The sequence below is a fragment of the Artibeus jamaicensis genome, unplaced genomic scaffold, assembly GCF_021234435.1.
Source record: "Artibeus jamaicensis isolate MK-2021 breed Jamaican fruit bat unplaced genomic scaffold, CSHL_Jam_final contig_497, whole genome shotgun sequence".
Taxonomy (NCBI): Eukaryota; Metazoa; Chordata; class Mammalia; order Chiroptera; family Phyllostomidae; genus Artibeus; species Artibeus jamaicensis.
Genome location: NW_026521863.1, coordinates 4,706,678 through 4,733,610, shown reverse-complemented (window position 1 = coordinate 4,733,610; position 26,933 = coordinate 4,706,678). Strand labels below are relative to the sequence as shown.

Below are 26,933 nucleotides of genomic sequence, written 5' to 3'. Positions count from 1 at the left end.
ACGCTCTGGTTTCCCTAAACCTGCTGACTGGGGAGTGTGCAGTTGAACCGAACCTCCAGGCAGTGGGTCCACATTTCACATTTGGAAAAGCAGTGGTCTCAATAGCAGAGACTTGGCTTTTACACTGGTGAGCGATTCTGTAATCCATCACATCTTTTATTTACATAGAAAAATTCACCGTTAAACATTCCTCCTTAAATATCTTCTAATTATATTTGGAAATGTATTTGAACTAAACATGTTCCGAAGTTACGATTTCAAATTCTGTTTAACCAAAACCGTTCTAATCGATCTGAATTATAAAGTAAGCCCTTATAAGAAATACCTTCCATTGGAATTATCTCCAGCCTATCCTAGTCAAGTCGCGAGACAGTTGGGGAAGAGGATAACTAAGCTCAAATTTTTTTTCAAAGATTTTTTTTTGTTGCCATTTGGAGGGAGAACCACAAAAAACAGTTGTTTTCGAATGGCAGAGACTTTTTCTATGTAGTTGTACACTGAGCATTGGGTAGACATATTAGAAAGGCAGCTCTGGAATTATTACAAATAGTAACTTCCTAAGAGTGGGAGTTGGCAAAACATGGAATAGGTTGCTTTGTGGAATGAAGAAATTGGAGCCTGGACACTTTCGTGACCGATGCAGAGAAAAGTCTTGTTCTGAGAAGATGCATGGATTAGGGAGCTTCAAGGATGTTTGCACCAGAAGGGGACCATGTCGCAGCGAAACTGAAAATGCAGACTTCGGAAGACTGGGTTTGCCGTCTTTTAGAGCTTATTTTTGGCCTTTGGTTATGAGTCCTTTGTCTCAAAATGTTTCTGACGTCTGTCAAAGTTGTATCTCAGTAAAGATCAGTGTTTTAACGTCACTGCAGTATCTGCCTGTGATGACGGTGCTGTCACTTCAGCCAGAGCACCGCGAGAGCCTGTTAGCTGTTGGTGCTCATGCCCACGCACCGACAGCCACAGGGCGTTGGCTCTCCACCATCAGCGTGAGAATCCAGGTTAATTCTGTTCTTCCTGATGTTTGGTGACTGAGAACTTCACACGGGTTAACATTGCTTTTGCCCCTCATCCCGAATGTGTTTTTTTACACACCTTTTCTTTCTTACTAGGGTGCACCTTAGCTGTCTGACTCTTTAGAACAGCTGTTGCATTGTTAAAAATTCACCCCATGACGCTTCTCAGAGTCTGCTTGTCTCACAGTAATTTATCTTAGGTTTGTTTCCCCAGTTGAATCCATCCATCTATTCAAATACTCACCGAGTTCATTTTTTCAACAGGCAGGTTACTGAACATGTACTGTACAGGGTGTGCGTTACTCTAGGTGCCGAAGATGTGATAGCAGGAAATACCACTTGTTCTTGAGAAGGTCACAGAGAGAGAAGGACACATGTAATCAACCAGATACCTACGTGAAGAGAGGTAGGTGGACGGCGCTACAGGGCTTGCCCACACGCTTAGGGGGTCACCTAAGAGGGCACCTGCTGTCAGGTTAGGGCAGGCTGGCAGTGCGCTCAGAGAAGTCTTCAGAGAGTGGGGTGGGAGCCCCGAGCTGCATTTGGAAGAAGTGACTTTATCACGTGGGAGCAAAGAGCAGGAGGCCCTGGCCAAGCGCAAGGAGCTGCTCTTCGGGGTTAGTCACCAGTTCCTGGAGCCTGGTTCCGGGCAGTGGGCAAAGCAGGCACTTACTGACTGGAAGGGATCTGAAAACAGTTCAGGAGCTGCCATGGGTGGTTTCCCAGTTCTCTAAACTTGCACCTGGGCTTTGAAAGAGAAACAAAAGGATGAGGTCCAGGCGTGTCCTGTGGATGTGTTGGTAGGGCATGATGGACGTTTTTGTCTAGCAAGAAGGGTGAACTTCTTCAGGGGTTTCATTTTTTAAAGCCAACTGTTGATCTAATAGCAGGATCCTGGAGGGGGAACGGAAAATAGGAGCAGGGAGAAAGGAGGGGCCCCGCCTGCACTTGGAGAAGGAGATGGAGGGCGTGGTCAGCCCCCTGTGGTCTTCTGCAGCTGGCGCACCTCGAGATCCTCACCTAGTGGAGGTGTGGCCTTTCCCTCGGTTAGTTTCATGCACACTATTTTAACCATTAAGAAAGACGGTAGCTTTTAATCCTTTGCTTAATAACTCAGAGTCCTCAGAGGCTCCTTTTAGACCCTTTGTACAGAAGAGAAAGTCTCTGAAGTGGGTGATTTGTCCTGGTGGAGAATTAACCGAAGGAGGCGAATTACAAATTACCTCTTGGAAAAACAGTGGAAATTCTCTGTGACTTCCCACTACTCAACAGAGGATGATGAAACTTAAATGTTTTGAGGCCTATTTAAAAAGTTTGGGGAGGGGAACGGGAGGGACTGGAAGAGGTTAGTCGAAGAACATACATGCATGGCCCCAAGGACACAGACGAGGATGTGGTGGTGTGGGAAGATGGGGGGGGGCGGGAACGAGGACCGCTGTAGTAGTGTCAACAATTTTAAACATGGGGCAACTAATCATTTTTGGGTGTTTTACTAGTAGGTGTAGATTTCATTGTGTCTTGCTGCAGAAGAAAATATGAATGTATGTAGCCTCAGCTTAGGTTCTCCTTGCTGGGAGGGAGGCTGCATTGCTCTCTCGCTGAGTGGACTTTCGCATGCACAGGACAGAAGTGAGTCCATCACCCCTGGCTAGAGCAGCCTGGTCATCTGCGCTCTTGTCTTTCTGCCTCTGTAGAGCTCAGCCCAGCTGCCAGCAGCGCCCCGGCGGGAGAGCGCAGGGCTGGCGAGGTCTGTGCCTGCGCTTCTGCACAGGGTTACTAATCCTGGGGGATGGGAGAAACGTGGTCTAGTGCAATGCAGTACCATGCTCATACTAATTTAAAAACCGATAGCCTTTTTAAAAAATAACAAAGATATAACCCTGTTGACAATAGTCAGCACACTGTTTTCAAATCATCTTGCAAAAAATTCATAAAATTGACTTTCTGCTTAATACCCTGGCCTTGATGTGATGCTAAGGATGCCCTGATAGCTGATGTATCAGTTATGTGTCAGCTATTTTATTAAGATAAAATCTGTTTATCCCTTCGAAGAACTGTTTTTTAAAAAGATATTATTTATTTTTAAAGAGGGGAGGGGAAGGAGAAAGAGAGTGAGAGAAAGGTCAATGTGTGGCTGCCTCTCACGTGTCCCCACCCCTCCTTGGGACCTGGCCCACAACCCAGGCCTGCGCTTAATCCACTGAGCCACACCAGCCAGGACTGAAGAACTATTTGTAAGTTATCATTGCAGTGGATGCCGAATGCCCACCTCTCACTCCTGCTGGGTGTGCGCTCCCCCGGGTGGGACTTGGCCTCGCGAGCAGCATGCCTACTTCCGCCTGGAAAGGCTGCTGGGACGGAACGGTGACTCCTTCCGCACAGCCCTCGGCTCAACGGAGTCCGTTAAGGACTTGATGCTGACAGCAGTGAGAGGTCAATGAAATGAATTAGGTATGCAAGCGACAAGTTTCATGGCGACTCAGGCAGCTTGTGGTGACTGCAGTGCGAGAGCAGCCAGGGTGGGGGAGTGAGCCCACAGACAGGCAGGGAGCCCAGGAGACAGTGGCAACCTTTGGAGTGAGACACGCTAGCCCTCTGAACCACTGAGGATGGAGAGAGGTGACTGGTTTCCAGAGGAGTACGGACCCTTTAGTCAGGGGCTGAGGGAATGGCCGTTTGGAGCTCTGACTGGGTGAAGGGGCTGCGGTTCACCAAGTCGGAGAACCCCAGCGAGCAGCGGGTGTGAGGTTAGGGTGGGGCTGGAGAAACACGTTCAGATCTTGAAATCTGGAGCATGGAGTTGCCGTCTGGAGTGGCACGGTATGGGAGGGCAATACAAATCGCAACAAAAGGTTGATGCAGTACACAGAAGTAACTGGAATAAAGAAAAAGTTGCCTGGATTGGAATTGAATGTTTAATATTAGTTAATGGAGGTTTCCACACGTGACGCCTTACACGAGTAAATGTAAATTTGTTCTTGCCAAAACAGCGCCCCCCAGTGGAAATTAAAATGACGACAAGCCACTCTGGTCCCAGATGTTGGTCTACTATGGAATGTCACTGATTTACAAGCCTGCAGGCTGAGGCCAGGCCCCGGGCTCACAGTGGCTCTGGTTATTTGTGAACAGTGACTTATCCAAACATGAAAATACTTCTGTGAGTCAGGATAAAGTTAAATCATTTGGCCATGCAACTATTTGTAAAACAAAATGTGAAATTCACTGTGTTCATGTGTTAGTGTTCTTTGTAATGATTTGTATGACCAGATCATTTAACTTTATTGTCACCAATTGTGTAAAATAGCATTGCCTCTCCCACTCCTCTCCAGTCTGATAGGCTGTAGATTTACTTGCTTTCTCTCGCTAAACTAGGATGTTAGCTGTACTGGCAAACCACTTTGTCTGTTTTGCTCACTGTATCCCTGCCACCTAGCACACGGTTCCTGGCACAAACACAAATTTAGTATTTGTGGAATGAATGTTGTTGAAAAAATAAAATTAATGCTAATTCTGAAATTCAGCCCTGTGACATGAAGTACATAATTCAGACAACCATGACGAAGAAAATAGATTGAGGAAGTTCTTCAGTTACAGAGAAATTTCTGTAATGTACCTGGAGTGCAAAACTAATTTTACAGTGGGCCTTTAAATATAATTATATTTAAGGTTTTCTGTCTTGGCCAGTTTTCTTACCAACATTTGTTCAAAACGTATATTTTACATATTCAAACTCAACCGAATAAGGTTTTAAAAACCAGCACATTTGAATAGACGTACTTAATTTTTAATGGTGCTCTTTTTGAATGAACCCTGGACTTCACCCCATGGAAAAATTTATAAATATTTGTAACTTGACACTGTGAAGCTCAAGTGCTAAGAGAACATGATATACTGTTAGTCGTGTCTGAAGTCATCTCTTTTGTGTGCGTGTGCGGGGACGTGCTTTATGCAATCGCCTTTACAATGGCTTTCTACCCGGGGTGCGGGAGCACGAGCTCCTGCAGGATCTACGCCCGACCCGCGACGCTAAGGTTACATCACTACTCTTTTTCTGCCCTCTGAATGAGAGGCTAACTTTCATGTTGGGCGTCTCCAGAATCTTTGTTTTAACAGTATGAAACAACTGAGTTTTCCATGCACAGTTAAGACTGCGCTTCCATCAGAGTCCTCCCCACCCCAGGACTCGCAGACCCCCCAAAGCCTCATGGCCTGCGTGGGACCGGTGAGCGCCCGCGTACCATCGAACCGTATTTCTGGGGATGGCATCACTCTTGGCGGCGATCCACTTGCTAAAGTTTACAGAGCACTTAAAAGTCATCCATCGCCGCCGCCTTGAGGCCGTGCCCGCGCTGCCGGGGTCCTCCGCACACGCCCCACACCATCACTTGGGGCTCGGCGCGCACAGCTCATCTGGCCCTGGTGGGGGCGAGATTACAGTCCAGAGCGAACGCTGCCGCGCCCCCGCCGCCGGCCACCCTAGGCCGCTCCCTCCGCCCCTCCCTCGCTGGCTCCCCCACCCGTCCGCCCCCGCGCCCGCCGCCGCCGGCCGGGGAGGCTTGTCCCTCGCCGCCCGCCGTAGCCCGGCGCGGGCCGGTTGCCGTTCTCAAGATGGCCGCGGCGCGAGCGGCCCCTGCGGCGGGCTAGGGGCGGAGGCGGAGCGCGTCACCCCAGCATTCAGGGCCCCGGTCCCCGCGCTGGGCTGCAGCTCCTTGCCCGTCGCGGCTATGCGGGGCTTCGCGCACGGATGAGAGAAGCCGCCGCCGCCGCGCTGGTCCCCCCACCCGCCTTCGCCGTCACCCCCGCCGCCGCCATGGAGGAGCCGCCGCCGCCGGCGGAACCCGAGCCGGAGCCCGAGCGCTACCGCGCGGCGAGGTGAGAGAGGCTGCCGTCAGCCCCGGCGCGGAGCGGGGCTCGTCCCGGCCGCACCTGGTGGGAGGCCGAGGGGGCGTGGGGGCCTCTGCTTCCCGCCAGGTGGCCAGGGCTACATCCAGGCTCCGGGGCCGGGCCGAGGGGCGGGGTGCCGCGCTGCGACCCAGGGCGCGGCGGCCGGGGCTACCCAGCGACTCCCGCTCGAGCACCCAGCCCGGGGGCCATCTCCGCTATGCTCCTGCTGGTGAGGAACCAGGCGGGGCTCCGTGGTCTTGTGGGCACCGGGACCACGTCCCGGCCGCGGGCTTCTGAAGCGGGGCCGCGCCGAAATCGCTTGCATCCATGCTGAACCTACGCGCTTCTTCTCCGCCCCTTTTCGAGTCAAGAAGTGAACGCCTGTGAAGCAGATGCGCACTGGCTCGCTCTCTGCGGGGTTCTCCTGCCCTTCTCTGCCCCCTGGGCCACCCACTTCTACTCCGTACACAAGCAGGTGGGGTTCTCCGAGGGCTCTTGGCCGGCCTTTAGTGGAAGCATTGTGCAGATCGAGGCTCACACGTGCACGCGAGTAAAGGCTTGATTTGTTTAAAACTTTGCTGCCGTGGGAAGCCCTAAGGTGGAACTTTGGTACCCGAAGTATTTGCTGCATTCTGTTCTCTAGACACGCTACTAATTAACTTCATGGTTTTTTATTTTTAATTTTTGGATTGGGAGCTCAAACTCACCACGCTAGTAGGAATGTCCCTCTTCTTCTGTGCCTGTGTTTGTGTTCGCGGATGCCCTCTTACCCGTCCTTCGCATCCCCAGTGAACTTGCAGACTGCTGCCCCCTGGCCCCGAAGTGGAAACGCTGCCGCAGCTGCCCGGCCTCCTGCCTGGCTCTGCAGTCCAGGAATCAGGCAGATAGGTGTTCTCTTTCTTTTTCCTGCTCAGAGGAATTTTAAATTCTGTAGTTGTAGTTACAACGGAAGACAGGAAACACTTTCTTGCTTTCGCGACCCAGTGTTTGTATAGGCTGTAAAGAAGGTTGCTTTTTATTTTCCTTAATTCTAAGACCCTTCTGAAGCCCTTTGGTGACCTTTTAAGGACCAGCTTCTCTCAGTAGTGGCATATGGTGGAATGAAGATTCGTTTTGTTCTTTTTCTGTATATCTGACATTGGTAGAAGTTTTGTCAGAAAGTTTATTAAGTAAATTTGTTAGTGAATTCAGTCTTTGATCACTCGACTTTGTTAAGTTTTTCTTTACACATAATAATGAATACTTAGTAAATGCTTAAAGTATGCCACTTTCTTTGCCTAACCCATGTAATCCTTGTAAGAACCAGATGAGGCAGGTCCTGCAATTTTTTCTCTTTCACAGGTGAGGGAGCTGAGGCACAGAGGTTAAGTAACCAGTCCAAGTTCACAGCTTGTCCTGAACTCAGACCTGGCTGTACATTCCACACCCCTAACCACCGAGAAGAGGTGTGATTTCATTATCCAAATGGTCAAGTCAGAAGTTACAATTCTGTGTAACTATTTTTTGGGATAAAATGGTTGTGAATATTTCTGGGTAAAAGTAAAAGGGGTAGAGGAAAGCAGTTCTGTGCCATAAAAATGAGTTTCTCCAATGATCAAAAGAAACCTGTATTTTTTTAGCCAGGTTTCTCTCATTGTTATAGTAAAAATAGGTCAGGGTAATGGGCTTCATCCAACTTTAAGTGAACAGCAGTGTACAGAACAAGAAGATTTTAGAAATATTTTTCTTAGCAACAATTGCAGTTAATTATACGATAGCTAGTCCATAAAACAGATGACTTGACCAAGCTGTTGTTTTCCCTTTTACACACCCTCGTGGTCACCACCACCTCTTCCCTGCACAGAGGTGACCGCTGACAGACTCCCTGCGGATCTTTAGTAGAGGATGCTTCCAGGGTTCTGCGTCTGTTTATTTGGGTTTCTCCTGCTTATGTTTTTAACCAATTTTTAAAAACTCAACTTGCACATTCAGAATGTGCTAGATGCCATGGTTTAACACTTTGGAGACTGATCATGTAGTTGTCTGTGCTACATGGTTAATTGGTTTGGGGATGGACCAGAATAAAGCTCCGCCTGCCATCTTTGTTCCTGTGCTTTATGCCGACATGCCGTTGATTACGAAGGCCGCTCTGGAGCATGGTTTCTGTGCAGTGCAGGCCTGCTCTTGTTGGCCAGTGTGCCTCTGTGGCAGGTGCCAGCCCAGAACATCTGCTCCGTGCATGCTGACGTGAGTGTTACGCAATGACTGAGGAACACAGAACAGGTTGAGAGGCGGTAGTGCTTGTGTAGAGTTTTCCGCTTCTTGTCAGCCATGGGTACTTGTCACTTTTGATAAAGGTTCTTGACAAGGAGAGCAGCAGTTCTTGTTGGTGATTAAACTTAGAAATAAATATTTCTTCCAGTTTTCTTTTTCTAGCTTCTTGGATCAGTCGTAGGAGATCCTGAGATCTGCAAGGAGAGGTATTAAAACTATCTTGAAACTGTATTTTTCTCATTTCTTGAATCTGCACTTAATTCGGAGATTAAGGCTGATACGACACTGCTCCCGTTTACTCTAACCTTTCATTTAAAATGTTTGTGTTAAAAAATAGCCTCGCTGTTCTCATTTATTGACCTTGTAAAGTACATTACATGAACTAAAAATAGCTCTTTTTAAACCAATGACTTTATTTTATGTAGTACGGTTCTCGTAGTTTCGCTTGAAAATCCTGGGTTTCACTACTATAAAAGTACTTACCATCCTTTCAGTCCTAGGCGATCAGATCTTTCTTTCGTGTTGACTGTCCCCTTTGAGCCTGCTTCTTTCAGTCTTGGCACTGGGTGTCCCCTGTGGTGCTGCTGTGGACTCTGTGGCTTCATCGGAGGTGGGCGAGGCTCAAGGCCCTCTGAGCGTAGGTGCCGAGCGGGCGCTGGTCAGAGAAGCAGTGAACACGGAACAGTAGTAACAGGGCTCCCACAGTGGCAGAAGGTCCCTCACGTGCTGAAGTGGGGACAACTTGTCCCTCAAGAAGGACTTTGTGGTTCCCTTTCATTGTCACATTGTTAGAAGTTGCTTCTACTTCCTTCACATGGGTTCTCTTGGTGTCCTGTAAATCTGGTTCTGAGCCCTCCTGAAATGTGTGGATATGAGGTCTGGGCTGCTAGTTATGTTTGCCTTAATAACTTCCTGTTCCTTAATTCCTCATTCTTCAGTGATTATCTCTATACTCACAGCATTCTGTCATTGACGCCTTCTCAGTTCACCAGGTGGTATGTATTCTTTTCAGAGACACTTCCATGCTGCCAATCAGTAAGTCATCGGAAGTTGTTTCTTTAGAGAGAGCATAGAAATGTCAGTAAAGAAGCCCGGCCAGTGGCCCCCGTGGGTCTTCGCTGTCTGGCGTTTTCTTGGCAGGATAAGGGGAGCAAGCCCCCCCCCCCCCCCATGCTTCTTCATTCCGCCCCTGCCCAGCTTCGTCCAGCGTGCAGAAAGCCACAGTGTCATTAAGAGATCCAGTGGTGAGCACGGCTCCAGCAGGGGAGTTCGGGAGTGGATAGTGACTAATGTGTGCGCACAGGGGAAACACACCCTGCTTCTGCGTTTCCCTGTGGGGCCTGTGATCATCTCAGGCTTTGTGTTTCCTTTGTTACTAACTTCCCTCAGTTGGGCAGGTTGTTGTGTTTCTGTGTTTAATCTTAAGTCTTACTTTAATTAGTCTGTGACATACTCTGCTTTTCCTGCTTCATTTTGAGGTACATTATATCCTTGTCCCTTAAAGACGTTTATGAAACCCTGAGTGGCCCATTTTTACTAATGATATACCTCAACGGGTCCCTAACTATCACCAGGCCCTGGTACCCTCCCCCCAAGATTTTGGCGTAGTTCTGTAAAAGGTGTGGCAAAGATGTTAGTGGTCAGTGCTCTCATAAAATGCTCTTTGACTCTTGTGAATATTGTGTTCAGAAAAGATTGTGATATGTGGTTTTTCTGGATTTCAGTCATGAAATTAAATTAAAATTTAAACCACATTACAATTCTGTACAGTTATTAAAATTATGTTTTGAATTACTTTGAGTTGTTGCTGAAATTGGAATTGATGAGACTTCGTATATTACACAAAGAAAATTTGTCGCCCAATTTTAAATCAACTTACATTTTTTTTTAAAATTTATTTTCGGTATCTATGAACTATTTGAACTGACCATATCCAGCGGGTTTTCTTTAATAATTTAGTTAGTCGCGGGTAACACAATTTGTAGATTGGAAACAACATCAGCAGTAATAAAGGGCTGGCTTTCTGATGGCCTTTTACAGTAACAGCACTGTTATTTAGAATCATAACTGTGTTCTCACCTGGTATGCTCTGTTAACATGCTTTCCCCTCTGGAAGGGGCATAGTCGAAAGCACCGTATTTTAAAAGGAGTATTACCCCCCTGGAAAGCAGTCGTGGTGTGTATATGCCCGCGGACCTCACACTCAGGTAACTGTACAATTTGTCTTCGAACATTTGTTTACTACCAGCATAGCCAAAATGAAAATTTGTCTTTGACCTGAAAGGGCATTCATTTGTCATATTTTGTAAACCCTAGTAGAGGTAGTAATCTCATGAGTCATATGGATGTCAGATGTTCATCAAGTAGAAGAGAAAGCCATGCCCCGCCTGGTATGGCTCAGTGGTTGAGTGTCGGCCTACAAATCAAACGGTCGCAAACAGTCGCTGGTTCAATTCCCAGTCAGGGCACATGAAGGGGGCGCATGAGAGGCAACCACCACACATTGGTGTTTCTTTTCCTCTCTCTTCCTTCCCCTCTCTAAAAAATACATAAATAAAATCTAAAAAAAATAGTAGAAGGGAAAGCTATTAAGAATATATTAGGCATTCTGTCCAGAGTGTTTCATAAGTGGATTCCATTCCAGCGTAATTTCAGGAGAAGTAAACCTGCTGTGGGCAAAAGCGGGTGCTAGGCTTTCAGATGGGTCAGAATCGGTGTTTCAGGTGGAGGTTTTCCCAAGCGAGCAGGCTGTTTGAGGTAGAGCTGAGTGAATGGTAGAATGTTCTCCAGAAGGCGTATTTGGGGACAGCTGGTTTTAAGAATGTAAAATTATAGAAATTGTCAGCCTTTTTAACCTTTCAGTGGAAATATTTTGGAAGAAAATTTAATGCATGCATTGTTTTCGTTGTATCATCAGTAATCCTAAAGGTTTTGTAGAACGTGGGAACATTAAAATGTAGATGTAACTTGGTTTTTTCAAAAAGTATTTGGAGTTGATTTTTTGAATGTCTGAGTGTTTAGTTCTTGTTCAGATTAGGAACTAAGCAAGTACTAATGAGAGCAAGTCTCATGGCTAAGTCAGACTTTTAGTGTTTGTTTAGTCCAGCCTGCAGCCGCTGCTCCTGCAGAGACTTTTAGGAGTGGATACTGGAGGGGCTGGGAGCCCATCCGGGCCACCCCATTTATTGTGGAGACAGACGGAGGACAAAGCGGCCTGGAGGGGCTGTGCTTCTCCGGGGCCGCTACCCAGCGCCCAGGCTCTCGCCTGCCTCTCCCTCACGTCACACCCTGCTCCCCTGGTCGGGTCCGGGGCCAGCGGCACTCCTCAGCCACCTGATTCCCTAGACCAGCTTCTGTGCAGGCCTGCACGAGCAGCTGTAAGATACTGTTTTCTGGACTAATTAGGCTTCACAGGGTAGAGGGGAAAAAAGGAACAAAGAAACCACCCTGCAATGTCCTCGGAGCTCATTGTGCACAACTTTTTCCCCCCTTAATACCATTTCAGATTCCTTGTTGTTTGTTTCTGTGCTCAGACTTCAGTTGGAGTGGGCAGCGAGGCTGTGACTCCTCCTCTGTGGTGGCGATAGTGACACTGGCTGATTTACGCCCTGCGGTAAGAGACACGTTTTGTGATAGGAGGTCTGCTGCACAGCCGAAATAAAAGTTCATGGAAGTGTTTGACCTTGTAATGTATGCTACACTCTGATGGTAGTTCTTGTTCTGTTCTATTAGAAAACATTGTCCACCGTGGTATGTTAAATCGATGTAATTACCCAGAAATGGGTTGTTTCTCTTACTTCAAGAAACACGGCTCCACCGAGACTAAAAAAGATGCCAGTGTGCTTTGTCCTCTGCCTCCTGAGATTTAGCTGGGAGGACAGTCGCAGTGTTTATCCGCGGAATGGTCAGAAAGCGTTTTGAAGGAGCTAGACAAGGTTAGGGTCTGAATACTCCATCCTCGAAAACTGTTATTTTCCGAAGATAAGAGTAAGTCTCTCCAGGTGGTTCTCTTGGTGGCTCGTCTATAAAACACAAGCATTGTAAAGATGAGTTTACATTTTAGAGTAAATTTGGGGTCGGAATATTTGAGTACCTTAGGTAGATTATTCATTTTTCTCTAAAACACTAAGGTGTCTTAAAAGAGCAGTCCTCAAAAAAAAAACCCAGAAGGAACTCATTCTTCCTCCTGCGTGTGCACGCTGGTGTACATGACAATGGTTTTGACTAGGGGTGGGATTTCATTGCCTTCTGTGTTTCCCAATTCACTTCTGTAAAGAAGGAGGACGTCAGAAGTAAAGTAGGCAGGGATGCTTCTGGAAACATCAGAAGCATTTGCCATGAAGCTTCAACTCCAGAACTGAGCTTTTACTTTGTAAAAGAAGCTCTTAGAGCTCTTGGCTCTTTGAATATTAGGTGTCATTTAACAGAAAACCAGGCAGTGTATGTGAATTGAGGAGTGACTAGTGAAGAGGGCTAGTCATTGGCCTGACCGGGTGAGTGTGGCTTAAAAGCTCGGCCTGGATTGTGCTGACCAGCAGTTAGTCGTGGCTCACCGCTTCGTCCCATTTACCCATTAAACCTCCAGTACTATTTACTCATTTTCTTTGCAGACTCGCTCTTTTTAAAAAAAAAAAAATCCTTACTTAAGGACTTGCACACTGATTTTTATCGAGAAGGGAAGAGAGTGAGAGGGAGAGAAACGTAGATCAGCTGCCTCCCTCATGCTTCCCAATGAGGGGACGGACCCCACAACCCAGGCATGTGCCCTGACCAGGAATCGAACCCGTGACCCTCCAGTTCACAGGATGACACTCCAGCCAACTGAGCCATGCCGGTCAGGGCCGCAGACTCACCCTTGTATTAAGTGTGTACCCAGTGTCAGGCCGTGCTAAACCAAGACCGTGGGGCTGCAGTGGGAGATGAAAAAGACGTGGGCTCTGCCTGGCTACCGGGCAGACCCTCCATGAGTCTCCATGAGGCTCAGGGAACTTCTGACCCAGTCTCCTGACCCTCAGGTATAGTTAGAGTTGGGGGGCCATGTGTTTCAGTTATAAAGTCACATTAGTGTAGAGACTATACCGCATCCCTACACAGATTTGACACTCAACAGTGGCCAAATTGGAGGCTCCTTTAAGCTTGAGATCTTCTGAGCCCTCTGCCTGTTAGGACTTCAGAGTCTGCATCCACACTGAACGTCTGTCTCCCCAGTGCCCGAGCATGCTGGCTTTCTGTACCTCTTGCCTTGTGTTGATTGGTTCCAGCGTGTCAGTGGTCCTCCTTTCTCTTTTCTGTCGGAGCCGTTCCAAGTAGCGCTTATCTTGTGACCATTTCCACACTCCCCCAGGCAGGCTTCAATTTTTATTATATGTACGCATAACGTAACAGGTGCCTAGCCTTCAAGGAATTTATAATCTAGTTAAGGAGAATAGAGATTAGGTAATGAATGGAAACCTGCTAATTCGTGATCTGGTGCAGAAATGCTAGTAAATTTCCTTCTGCCACCTACCTGTGTGCCACCATTCAAATGTATCACGTTCTACTTAGTGGTTACAGTGAAATTGTGAAGCAGACGTGCATTTTTCAGAAGGAAAAGTGAGGCATTAAGAGTTTAGTTCAGAAGAGATGTAGCCGGGACTCTGGTGTTTGCTGCACTTCAGAGCCTGTGGCTCTCTGTTCCGAGTGCAGTCTCCTTAGCGGTAAGTGTGGCGAAGCATCTCAATACCAGTGTAGGCCAAGGTGGGCATGATTATTATCTGAACTAATGTGCACATTTGCCACGATGGTACAGATAGGAAATATCGTTTAAAGTGGTTCCATCAGATTTCATTTTATGGCTGCACTAGACACCTTTGAAGTTACTCCCAGCTCTGTACCGCTCTGGTTAGCGCCGCACTGAGCCTCTTGGTAGGCAGCTCTGTCCTGGCTGCTCCGGTAAAATCATTTCCTGAACATAGAATTAGAAAGGAGGCTTACTGTCTATTGTTAATCATTTCCTTCTGGGAAGATTGTACCAATGTATAGGTCACAAGTAGTGCTTACCTTAGTATATAGCTTTCTAGCTTCGAGTATTACAAAAAGTCTTTGGAATTTAATAGGCCAGAAAGGCTTGTCTTGTTTTGAGTGCCCGGTTGCTAGCACTGGGGGGACCGTTTTCATGGAAAACTACCACAGCTTACACACACCGTAAGCTATAAAAGAGCTTATAATATGAGTTTCATATATTTATACAGCATGGTAAAAATTTTTCTAGTAGCAATGCATATAGTAGGCACTAAAATTGATAGAATTCTATCAGTTGATAGAATTAATAAGTTAATCCAATGAATTATCACTGATGTGACATAAATAATTTCACTGGTTCTTGGCATGTTTTTCTTTGTATTTTCCTTGTTTTGCTTCCATTTTCTGAGAATTCCTGGTCTAATGAAAAGCAGAGCAGTACCCTTTCTTTTGGGCTCGACACACACGGTTCCTACTTCGTGCAGGACTGGGCACCACATCGCACACGCCCGACAGGGTCTTCCTCTGGGGCTGGCCTGGGAGTGAGAGCCCGTGTAGGGCCCGTGTAGGGCCTGTTGCCCCTCCTTTTACCAGACACAGGGGGGCCTGCCTTCTTGGTCCTTTTTGTTTGCCGGTGCTTTCCCAATTATTTTTTAAAGAAATTCGAACAATGGGTGATTAAAACGTGTTGAAGTCTATACCAGTTTCCCAACTTTATTGCTATTTACAATTTCTTCAAGAAATGAGCCGGTGCGATAGCTGTTCTCTGTATTATGGTGCTGAGAGCTTGTAGTAACCTTAAAGAACATATGTGAGGTTTGTTTGAAGGCATCCAGCCATGTAATATGAAAAATAGAGACATGTATTGAAGAAGACACAAAAGACAAGAAACACTGTACACCGGACAATGACACCTCAGTCCCCTTCAAAGTAGGCACCTTGGGACCTCACACAGTTCTCCCAGTTGCCATCAGCTGCCCTGATGTATTTTCCTGAATCTCATCAGTGGTCTGAAATTTCTTCTCTTTCAAAGGTGATCTAGTTTTGGGAAAAGCCAGAAGTCCCAGGGCACCAAATCAGGGCTATGGGGGGCACAGTCACCTGGGTGATTTGATGTTCCACCAAAAAACTGCAGTAGATGTGATGCGTGAGTGGGGGTGTTGTCGTGATGAAGCTGCCAATCACCAGCTGCCCATAGCTGTGGCCTTCTGAGTCATCTGAATGGTGTCCATGGAGCAATGTTCAAGCGTAACACAAAATCTGATGCAGGTTTGTTGCTCTGTTGGCTCACTCATTTTGAATGAGATGGCCACACAGTGCACATGGGAACTCAGCAGGGTCTACCGCCCCCACCGACTAGTACGATGAAGTCATCATTGTTCACGCATGTGCATTCCAATCCACCGGCCTTGGCTCCCAGCTTGTATTGATGCCGTGCGAACTGTTTTTGTTATATTAACAATGGCTGGACTTTTTCCAGATCGACCTCATGTATTTGAATTCCAGACAAATGAAACCATTGCATTTCTAGAATATCTGAAAGTAGGGATCTTGCCTGTAGTTATTTTTTGTAATATACTTTATTGATTATGTTACTACAGTTGTCCCATTTTCCCCTCTTCACTCCCCTCCACCCTGCATACCCTCTCTCCCACATTCCCCCCCTTTAGTTCATGTCCATGTGTCATACTTACAAATTCTTGGCTTCTACATTTCCCCTACTATTCTTACCCTGTCTGTTTTCTACCTACCATCTATGCTACTTATTCTCTGTACCTTTTCCCCCACTCTCCTCTTCCCACTCCCCTGTTGCTAACCCTCCATGTGATATCCATTTATGTGGTTCTGTTCCTGTTCTAGTTGTTTGCTTAGTTTGTTTTTGTTTTAGGTGTGGTTGTTAATTATTGTGACTTTGCTGTCATTTTACTGAACATGTTTTTTTATCTTTTTCATAAATAAGTCCCTTTAACATTTCATATAATAAGGGTTTGGTGATGATTAACTCCTTTAACTTGACCTTACCTGGGAAGCACTTTATCTGCCCTTCCATTTTAAATGATATCTTTGCTGGATAAAGTAGTCTTGGATGTAGGTCCTTGCCTTTCATGACATCAAATATTTCTTTCCAGACCCTTCCTGTGTGCAAGATTTCTTTTGAGAAATCAGCTGACAGTCTGATAGGAACTCCTTTGTAGGTGACTGTCCCCTTATCTCTTGCTGCTTCTAGGATTCTCTCCTTCATTTGAATCTTGGCTAATGTAATTATGATGTGCCTTGGTGTGTTCCTTCTTGGGTCCAACTTCTTTGGTACTCTCTGAGCTTCCTGGACTTCCTGGAAGTCTATTTCCTTTGCCAGATTGGGGAAGTTCTCCTTTATTATTTGTTCAAATAAGTTTTCCACTTGTTGCTGTTCCTCTTCCCCTTCTGGTATCCCTATAATTCGGATGTTGGAACTTTTAAAGATGTCCTGGAGGTTCCTAAGCCTCTCCTCATTTTTTTGAATTCTTGTTTCTTCACTCTTTTCTGTTTGGTCATTCTTTTTCTTCCTTCTGGTCTATTTGATTGATTTTAGTCCCAGTTTCCTTCCCATCGCTATTGGTTCCCTGTGCATTTTGCTTCATTTCACTTAGTGTAGCCTTCATTTTTTTCCTCTAATTTGTGACTAAAATCAACCAGTTCTGTGAGCATCCTGATCACCAGTGTTTTCAACTGTGCATCAGATAGGTTGGCTGTCTCTTGGTTGCTTAGAGGTATTGGCTCTGGGGCTTTGAGCTGTTCTTCTTCTTGAGCCATGATATTTTGGTCTGTTTGAGTTTGTTAAGTATGAGGGGTGGAGCCTTAGGTATTCACCAGGGCGGGGCGACCCAGTTGCTGGGTTGTGATGCTGTATGTGGGGGTGGGGTCAGAGAGGGGCAATGGAGTTTGTTCTGCTCTCTCTCGGATTTTGGTCCCCTCTGCTCCTTCCCGCAAGCAAATTGGGCCCTTCTAGTACTGGTTCCCGGGTGTGTGGGCTTGTGCACCCTCTAGGACCCTGTGGGTCTCCTCCAATGAACTCTCGGTGAGCCTGGGAGCCTCTCCCTGCACCTCACCCCCCAAAAGTTTTTCCAATTGGTGCTTTTAGGTGTTATTTCCTGCCACTGGGTACCTGTGTTGCATGGTCTGTTTCACTGTCCGTTTTTTCACCTGGTTTATCTGCGTGTGAATGTGTGAACGTGGTCAGCCAGCCGCCTTGCGCCCTCACTGGGTCTGCCTGTTGCCACCCGACGCCTGGGATCTGCCAACTGCCACCTGGGTCGGTCTGGCAGCTTTTTCCTGCCAGAACCCCGCTCTGCCAGTCCGTTACTCCACCCCTCTTATTGGTCTGGGTGAATGGTTTGTTGTTGTTGGAGTTCTGTACAGTTAAGTTTTCTCTCTGTTCTGGTTGTGTTCTGGTTTCTAAATCTTTGTTGTTCATAAACTTGGTTGTGTGAGGAGGTACAGTGTTTCCACCTACCCTTCCATCTTGACCGGAGCTCTCATAACTTTTTCACTTGTTGCTCTTCCTCTTCTGGTACTCCTATAATTTGGTTGTTGGAACATTTAAAGATGTTCTGGAGGTTCCAAAGCATCTCCTCATTCTTTTGAATTCTTGTTTCTTTATTCTTTTTTGATTGGATGTTTCTTCCTTCTGGTCCACTCCATTGATTTGAGTCCCAGTTTCCTTCCCATCACTGTTGGTTCCCTGTACATTTTCCTTTATTTCACTTAGAGTAGCCTTCATTTTTTCATCTAATTTGGGACCATATGCAACCATTTTTGTGAGCATCCTCATTATCATTGTTTTGAACTGTGCATCTGATAGGTTGGCTATATCTTCATCACTGAGTTGTATTTTTTCTGGAGCATTGATGTGTTCTTTTATTTGGGCCATTTTTTTTTGGCTCAGTGTACCAGTCACATATAAGGGGCAGGGCCTTAGGTGTTCACTTGGACGGGGCAACCCAGTCCCTGGGTTGTGACGCAGTATGTGGGGCAGGTCCAAGAGGGAACAGTAGTGCTTACTTCACTCCCTGATGGATTTCAATCACTTCCCCTGCTACCAACACACAAACTGGGCCTTTCTGGTGCTGATTGCCGAGTGGGTGGGCTTGTGTTCATTCTAGAACCCTGTGGGTCTCTTCAGCGAACTCTCCTGTGAGGCTGGGAGTCTCTCCCGGCACCTCAACCCCCACAGGTGTTTTCAGTCAGTGGTTTGAAGCTTTATTTCCCCGCTCTGGGACCCTGGGTCTCCAGGTCTGTCTCACTCCCCTGTTTCACCTGGTTTATCTGCACACGAATGTGGGACTGGATGCACCGTACCCTTTACAATCCTCCACCTCGCAGGTTCCTCCAACTACTGCTTTGCGTGCCTGGGTCTGCCAGCCTCCCTGCCACGAGCCCTTTCTGTCCCTGCTACTGGACTCCGCCCCTTCTACTGGTCAGAGTGAATATGTCTACTTTAACTCCTTGGTTGTTGGACTTTCATACAGTTCAATTTTCTGGCAGTACTAGTTGGTTTTTTTGTTTTTAAATTGTTGTTGTCCTTATTTTGGTGGTGCGAGGAAGCACAGTGTATCTACTTATACCTCCATCTTGGCCGGAATTCTGGTACTTGTAGTTATTTATATTTTAAAAATAGGTTTATACACATCAGGAGGTCCTGGTTTATATTGGGGTATATCCTGCAAAAAATAAATAAAAGAAATAGCTTTTCCGATTTATAATTTATGTGCTGTATGTTCATGTAACACAGTCACCCATTTTTAGTGTCTGGATCGGTTTCAATAAGTTCACAGATGTGTGCAACCGTTGGCATGGTCAGTTTTAGAACATTTTAGTCAACTTAGAAGAGAAACCCTGTACCCCTTACCTACTGCCCACCCTACCCCGCCCATCCAACCCTGCGCAACCACTAATCTACTGTTTTTCTGTTTGTTTGTCGTGATCACTAAATATCAATATGTGGTCTCTTGTGACTGACTTTCAATTAGCATGAAGTTTTCAAGTTTCATCCATATTGTTCATATATCAGTCCTTCATTCCTTTGTGTGGCCGAATAATAAACAGTACGTTCAGTGGGCCAGCTACATTATTCCGTTTATCCATCCCTCTCTTGGGGCACTGGGTTGTTTCCACCGTGTGGCTGCTGTGAGTAGTGCTGCTGTGACCACTTGTGTACAAGTGTGTGTGTGGACATAGGTCGTCACCTTCCAGTGTGTACCTGGGAGTCTGGTTGCTGGATCATGTCTGTTTTCCATTGGACACTTCCACCGGCCATGTGTGCGAGTCCTGCTTTCTCCGAGTTCTGGCCTATTATCTGACTTTTGGATTATAACCATCCTAACGGCTGTCAGGTGCTGTCTCAGGGTTTCGATTTGCATTCTTCTAATGATAGGGAACATTTTTTCAGGCACTTGTTGGCCATTTGTATATCCTCTTTGGAAAAGTACGTATTCAGATCCTTTCTCCTTTTTTAATTCGGTTATTTTCTTTTTATTATTAAATTGAGAGTTCTTCATATATTTTTGATAAAAGTCCCTTATACTCGTATGATTTGCAGCTATTTTCTCCCATTCTAAGAATCCATTGCCAAATCTGAGGTCCTGCATATTTATCCATTTTCTCCTAAGAATTTTGTACCTTTAGGTCTCCGATCCATTTTGAGCTAATTTTTGTATATGGTGTGAATTAAGGGTCCAGCTTCTTTCTTTTGCACGTGGTTTTGTGGCTGCCCCAGCACATTTGTTGGAAGAACTTCTCCCAATGGATTTTCTTGGCACCCTTGTTGGAAATCGGTTGACCACAGACATAGATTTATGTCGGCCTCTTGTCCTAGTCCTCGGTCTGTGTGTCTGTTGTGTGCCATGGACGTGCCGCCTTGATGGCTGGTGCTTGTTGGGAAGCAGCAGCAGGTTGGGAAGTGAGTTCCCCACCTTCAGTCTCTTCTGGAGTCGTTTTCACTGCCTTTATCTTTTAACCCCTTGTCTTCTCTCACCCAGAAGAATGTTCAGCACATGGTAGCTCTTAGTAAACATTAACTCTAGGGGCGGTTTAGAGTAACTACAGTATTTTGCACCCATGTTTTGTATGCATTATATGCAGATTATTATACCCATTATTATACCTGTGGCGTGTAATCATTGTACCCATGTATAATGCTCGTCCTTATTTTTTCTTCAAAAGTTTGGGCAAAAAGTGTGCATTATACACAGCAAAATATAGTTATTCAGCTTCAATTTTGATGGTAAATTGGTGCCTCTAAAAAAGAATTTTCCAGTTGTGTATAACACTTTTTCAATATTTTGAGGTTCACTATTATTTCTATTCCTGTTAATAAAAGTTTCCAAGAGCAAGATGTGAGGCTGTTGCAGGAGCAGGGTGCTCCATGAACGGTCCTGTGAACACCACCCGGGAATGAATCACAGGGGAGGGAAAAGATCCACACAAGTGTTGGTGACCAGCAAACACACTGTTAAGCCATAAAGAAATGTTCAGACTCCATATAGTTAAAATTTTTCTGGTAGATGAGGGATACATTTGTATAATTAAATGTAAGCTTTCAGAAATTGAGTGGGTTCTTGTCTTAATGTAGTTAGAATTTTTGTTTGGATGTTCCTAGCCAAGCCAGGAAAATTTAGTGGCATTTTGTTCATGTTAATGTCTCATTCCCTGCTCAGTGATAGAGACGAGAGTAGAACTGCGTGTGGTTCTCCTGATACGCACGGGAGGGGTGGCCGGAAGTGTTACCAGTTCGGTCTCCTGGCTCCACCTTTAGTTGAGAGGTACATCGTTTCTGATGTATTTGGATAGTTAATCGGCATCAGTTTTATCTGTTAAATCCTAAGTTTTAGATCTTTTCTTTCTTCCTTAAAATTTTGATTCACAAAGAGTCTTCCTGGTCTTATACAAATTAGAAACTGGAGCCCGAAAGGTTAAATACTACAAAATAAATGGATTGGATTCGACTACCCGAAAGTATTCTAATCTCGAAAATGAAATGATGTTTACTTTTTCATATTTATCTTTGTTCGAAAACAAGTTTTCCCTCTCCATAATGCTATAAAGAAGCTGCAATATGATCCTGTTATGAAACATACATTGTGGAATTTGTCTGGAGCTCATCATTTTGAAAGTCAAATCTTGTTTTTCTGATATATATTATAGAATAGATAGTGCATCATTTCGTTGTAACAGTAAAAAATTTACAGAATGATATTTTATTTTTTTTTAATTTTTTTTATTGATTATGCTGTTACAGTTGTTCTATTCCCCCTTTCATTTCCCTCCACCCTACCCCCCCATCCCCACCATTCCCCCCTTTAGTTTATGACCATGTGTCTCAAGTCCTTTGATTCTATATTTCCCATGCTGTTCTTGCCCCCCCATCTATTTTCTATCTACTGTCTATGCTACTTATTTTCTGTACCTTCTCCCCCCTTCTCCTCTTCCCACTCCCCCTGTTGCTAACCCTCCTTGAGATCTTCATTTCTATGTTTCCACTCCTGATCTAGCTGTCCTTTTAGTTTGCTTTCATTTTAGGTGTGGTTGTTAATAACTGTGAGTTTGTTGTCCTTTCACTGTTCATGTTTTTTTAACTTCTTTTTCTTAGGTAAGTCCCTTTAACATTTCATATAATAAGGGCTTGGTGATGATGAACTCCTTGAATTTGATCTTATCTGAGAAACACTTTATCTGTCCTTCCATTCTAAATGAAAGTTTTTCTGGATAGAGCAATCTTGGCTGTAGGTCTTTGGATTTCATGACTTGGAATACCTCTTTCTAGCCCCTTCTTGCCTGTAAGGTCTCTTTCGAGAAATCCGCTGACAGTCTGATGGGAACTCCTTTGTAGGTGACTGTCCCTTAGCTCTTGCTGCTTCTAGGATTCTCTCCATTTTAATTTTGGGTAATGTAATTATGATGTGCCTTGGTGTGTTCCTTCTTGGGTCCAACTTCTTTGGGACTCTCTGAGCTTCCTGGATTTCCTGGAAGTCTATTTCCTTTGCCAGATTGGGGACATTCTCCTTTATTATTTGTTCAAATAAGTTTTCCACTGGTGGCTGTTCCTTTCCCCCTTCTGGTACCCCTATAATTCAGATGTTGGAGCGTTTAAAGATGTCCTGGAGGTTCCTAAGACTCTCCTCATTTTTTTGAATTCTTGCTTCTTGACTCTTTTCTGTTTGGCCATTATTTGCTTTCTTCTGGTCCACTCCATTGATTTGAGTCCCAGTTTCCTTTTCATTGCTATTGGTGTCCTGCGCAATTCCATTCATTTCCATTAGTTTCGCCTTCATATATTTGTCTAATTTGTGGCTATAATCAACCAGTTCTGTGAGGATTCTGATGACCAGTGTTTTAAACTGTGCTTCTGAGAGTTTTGCTATTTCTTCATCGCTTAGATCTATAGGTTCTGGGGCTTTGAGATCTTCTTGCGCCATTTTTGGTCTGTTCGGGCCCTTTAAGTGTGAGAAGCGGCGCCTTGGACTCCCAGGTCACTGGGTTGTGACGCTGTATGTGGGGGCGTGGTCAGAGCGGGGAAATGGCGACCCCCTCTGCTGTTTCTTACAGCTGGGTGAGGAGCAGAGCCTTAGGTGGTTCACCTGGGCCGGGCCACTCAGAGTCGCTGGATTATGACGCTGTATGTGGAGGTGGGGTCACAGCAGGGAAATGGTGGCGCCCTCCACTGCCGCTTGCCACGGGACCCGCCGGCCCTGTCCAACCGCCCACTCCCTCGCCTGTCTACCCGCGCACAAATGCGCGACCACAGTCAACACGCAGCACTGCTCCCCCGCTGTCTCCCCCGCGGTCGCTCGGTTGCTCGCTTGGTCGCTCACTAGGTCCAACCCTGCGCCTGGATTCTGCGCGTCTGGATTCCGTGCCTGAGTCCGGCTGACCGAGTCCTCCTGTGCAATCCCGCTTCACCAGCCGCTGGTTTTGCCCCTTACCGGTCAGGCTGAAGAATTTGTTGTTAACGGACTTCTGACAAGTTCAATTTTCTGTGTTCTGGCTGTGTTTTCTGTTGCTAATATTTAGTTGTCTCTAAACTTGGTTGTGTGAGAAGGCACGGCACATCCACCTATGCCTCCATCTTGGCGGAAGTCCTCTACAGAATGATATTTTAGAAGAAATTACAAATATGCTTTTCAGTGGTGTACAGTAAGCTATTTCTGTTGATATTTGGAGTCACCTTCAGTACAGAACAACTGTTTTCAGCCATTGGACAGTGGACCGTGTGGGACTGAGATTTGTCTCTGACCAGGTAAGAAACCAAGTGAGTTTGGTGACTGTCGCCTGGGGGCCTCTTCCAGACCCCGGTGCAGGGGGGAATCTCTGGCCAACCAGAGTGGCCTTGCTGAATTGAGCCAGATTGGAGTTGAGGGAGGCAGTCAGAGTTGAGGGCAGAGTTTTGGGGAGGAAGGAATGCTGAAGAACAGGAGTGTCAAACTCATTTTTACCAGGGGCCACATCAGCCTTGAGGTTGCCTTCAAAGGGCCAAATGTAATTCAGCTTCTTAACAGTTAAGGAGTAGTTACATTTATACAGCCCTAAAATCATTTCGGCCCTTTGAAGGCAACCATGAGGCTGATGTGGCCCCCAGTGAAAATGAGTTTGACACCCACACTGTAGAAGGAGAGCCAGGCATCTACCTAAGGCGTCCACGAGTCTTTGAATACAGTACGCGCTCGCGTAGGCTAGAGAGTCCACCAGGTGCAGAGAAGAGCCGTTAGGGACCTGTGAAGTGGAAGGTCTCAGAGCCCATGTGGGGCTGAGAGGCGCTGCGTTCCCATTGGTTCAGGTGGAGAGTCTTTGCCGGGCTGACCGCTTTGGACGTGCAGTACTTGGGAAGCCCACGTCTGAGCAGTGGGGCTGACCTGCTCCCTAGAGCATAGGCATATCTGGAACTGTCCTGACCACGCGTGGGAACGAGTCTTGAAAGCATAATATGCAGTTGGAAATAATTTAACAGCCTGCAAAGTCCAGCACTCCTTAGAAGAAGACAGTGGGTCCAGATAATCAACAGGGAGGACGTAGTGTCCAGATCTAGTCACAGAGTCCTGGATGTGCCAGCCAGGGACCAGGAAGAAATGACCCCATCCATGACCAGGAGAGAAAATCAGTAAATAGAAATGCCTCAGAAATATAAAAAATGTTGAAAGTAGAGGAAAGAATTATTAAAATAGCGACAGCTGTATTCAGCTATTTAAAGGGCAGTGGGAATGTTGGAGAAAAATATAAGACATAAAAACGGAACTTCTGAAAATGAAAAATACAGTATCTGAAATGACAGGTACACTGGACGGGATTATCAACAGGGTAGACACTGCAGAGAAAAGTTGTTGAACTTGTGGATGTAGCAGTGGAAACTGTGCGGCATGTTGCCCAGAGTCCTCAGGCCAGACAGATGCGCAGGGGTCCCGGGGTTCGTATCCGAGTGTGTGTGTGTGTGTGTGTGTGTGTGCGCACGTGCGCGCTTGGAGTTCCTGAAAGGGGAAGGAGCTGGGAAAAAATGCTTTAAGAAATAATTGCTGTAACTGTATCCAATTTAATGAACACTGTGAACCCATAGATTCAAAGAGTTCACTGAGGACAAGCATAAAGAAAACCATCACTGGAAAATTTATGCTTAAATCTCTTCCTCTTTTGTTGCCACCCTGTGGTCAGTCTTACAAATAACTTTGTTCTTGCAGCGTCTCCTCTGCCCTCACACGACCCCAGCGCTGTGTCCTGTGACACCGTGTCCTGCTCTCAGGTCTACCAAACTGGTCCCCCAAACTGGTCCACCAAACCGTCGTGCTCCCCATTGGCTCTCAGTCTTTCTTCCCAAAGGCTTTGCCTGCATCGTGTTTAGTTACAGCCTTGATGATGAACCGTTGAAGGGTTTTTTCCTAATTATTCCCAAGATAACCATATTACGAAATTAGGCGTTCACGTACTTTAATTACCCATTTTACAGGGAGTGTGGAGGGCAGTGTCACTCTGAGCAGAGGACCAGCGGTGCGCCACACTAGACTGAAACTTGCTGTCTCATTTGGTTCATGTCTTGACAGTCAGTGATCTTTAAAAGTCGGTTTTGTGTGAAGCTGGTTATGTGGTTGGGAGGGGGGTTGTCTCTGTACTTGGCTAGTGTGGACGTGATCTCGTCGCTTGAGCTTTTGATTCTGAGTTAGACATCATTCTGAGTCTAATCCATGTCAGGACGTGTTTTGCAAAGAGAACCAGGCTTAGCGCGTGGTCAGTAGTGTCTGGGGCAGTGCTGCTTAACCTTTTCTGCATCACGGACTGTGTTTGCGAGTCTGGTGGAAATAAACTGTGGGCCCTTGACTCTGAAAAGTGCAGAGAGATGCAAATTCATGTTCGGTTTTCAGAGACTCAGAGTCCCCATGGCCGAGACAGTAAGTAATACAGTTTTCATACTGTGGCTGGTTTTTACACTCCTGATATTTTGTGCGTGGTGCATTTAATTATATGCTGGGAGATGGCTCTGAAACGGTCCCTGGGGCTTATATTTGGAAAGCCTGGGGCGCCGGGCGCCACCTTTCCAGTAAGTTTCACATCGGCCCTGCGTCCTCAACCGCAGACACCAGGTTTGTGCTCCTCAGTGAAGACAACTGTGAAGTTAAAAATAGGAGCTTTGTAGTTTTTCTTCTAAAGTTTTTTAAAATCCACTTAAATATTTTCCCAGTTTACTTGGTTTTTAACGTGAAGAAAGTTACCTTTTTCATGAGACAAACTTTATTTATGTGTGTGTATCTTTAACTACATCTTTGAGGTTGGGTAGCGGTTTTCCCTTGGATGTCAACTTGCCATTTCTAAGGATTTCATGACCCCAAAGGCATTGTTCCTCTCCAGTGGAGAGTTCTCCGTCTCTCTTGGCTCTTGGCAGTGACTGTGTCTTGCTTGTGTGGATAGTGCAGGCAGGTCGGTGGCTGGGAAGCCTTGTGTGCGAGGGTGTCCAAGCAGTGTCAGAAATTGCTGTGCATCTGTGCGCCTGTCTGCCGGCATCAGCGGCTGCGGCAAGCACTCTGAAGAGAAAACTGGGTGCACCCCGTCCCTCCCCTAGGTGCTGCCCTTGAGGGTGCACCTTGCTGTTGGGAAGAAGGGCACTGTGCAGCCTGGGGACTGCCTGCCCCCTTGTTCTGGTCAGTGGCCTTTCAGTTCTCCTGGGTCTTGCTCTCCTGTCGCAGGTCCTGGCCCTGTGCTGTTCCTGCTGTCTCAGCGCAGTCCCCTCCCTCCCCCTGAAGGACAGAGCCTTTGGAGCTTTGAGGAAGCCTCTGAACATTCTTGGGAGAAGTGGCTGTTCCCAGCCCCCTCCACCCTTTTCCAGGCCGGCCCTGCCTGCTCGTGTGCTCTGTAGTCATCCTAGCGTAGCGTGGCACAGAACCATCCTTTGAAGACTTGTGTGTGCACACGCACTTCCGGGCTGGCTCCAGTGCTTTCTGTGGAGGGGAGTCTCCTCCACTCCTCCAGTGCCAACCGGATGGCACGTGGGGTTTTCGGGAAGGCAGGGGCAGTTCTCCTGCTTGGTAGGGAGGGCAAGTCCCGAATTTTCTGGACTATAAGATGCACCCCAGGGTGCGCCCCCTCCTTCCCCCAACTCGGGAGGAATAATGGTCGTTAATGCTGCTGTTGAGTTCTGGTTACATTTACACTGGTGAAATATTATATTATTTATGTTATTAAATATTGTACCACATTTTTTTGCTTCAAATTTTTTTTCTTATTTTCCTTCTTTAAAACCTAGGTGCGTCTTATGGTCCGAAAATA

The 26,933-nt window shown here is 46.3% G+C and overlaps 1 protein-coding gene across 3 annotated transcripts in view; it reads left to right on the top strand.

Moving 5' to 3' along the window:
• Nucleotides 1-5,586: 5,586 nt before the first annotated feature.
• MAP3K4 (mitogen-activated protein kinase kinase kinase 4) overlaps nt 5,587-26,933 on the top strand; it is a 90,929-nt gene continuing 69,582 nt past the window's right edge. For 2 of the 3 annotated variants that reach the window (XM_053668729.1, XM_053668728.1), the window contains exon 1: nt 5,587-5,888. In XM_053668729.1, coding sequence (XP_053524704.1) covers nt 5,761-5,888 — 128 coding nt within the window. In that variant the 5' untranslated portion in view covers nt 5,587-5,760. Of the gene's footprint in view, nt 5,889-11,644; nt 11,767-26,933 lie in introns of those variants that run through there. The other variant, XM_053668730.1, reaches the window with a different exon arrangement.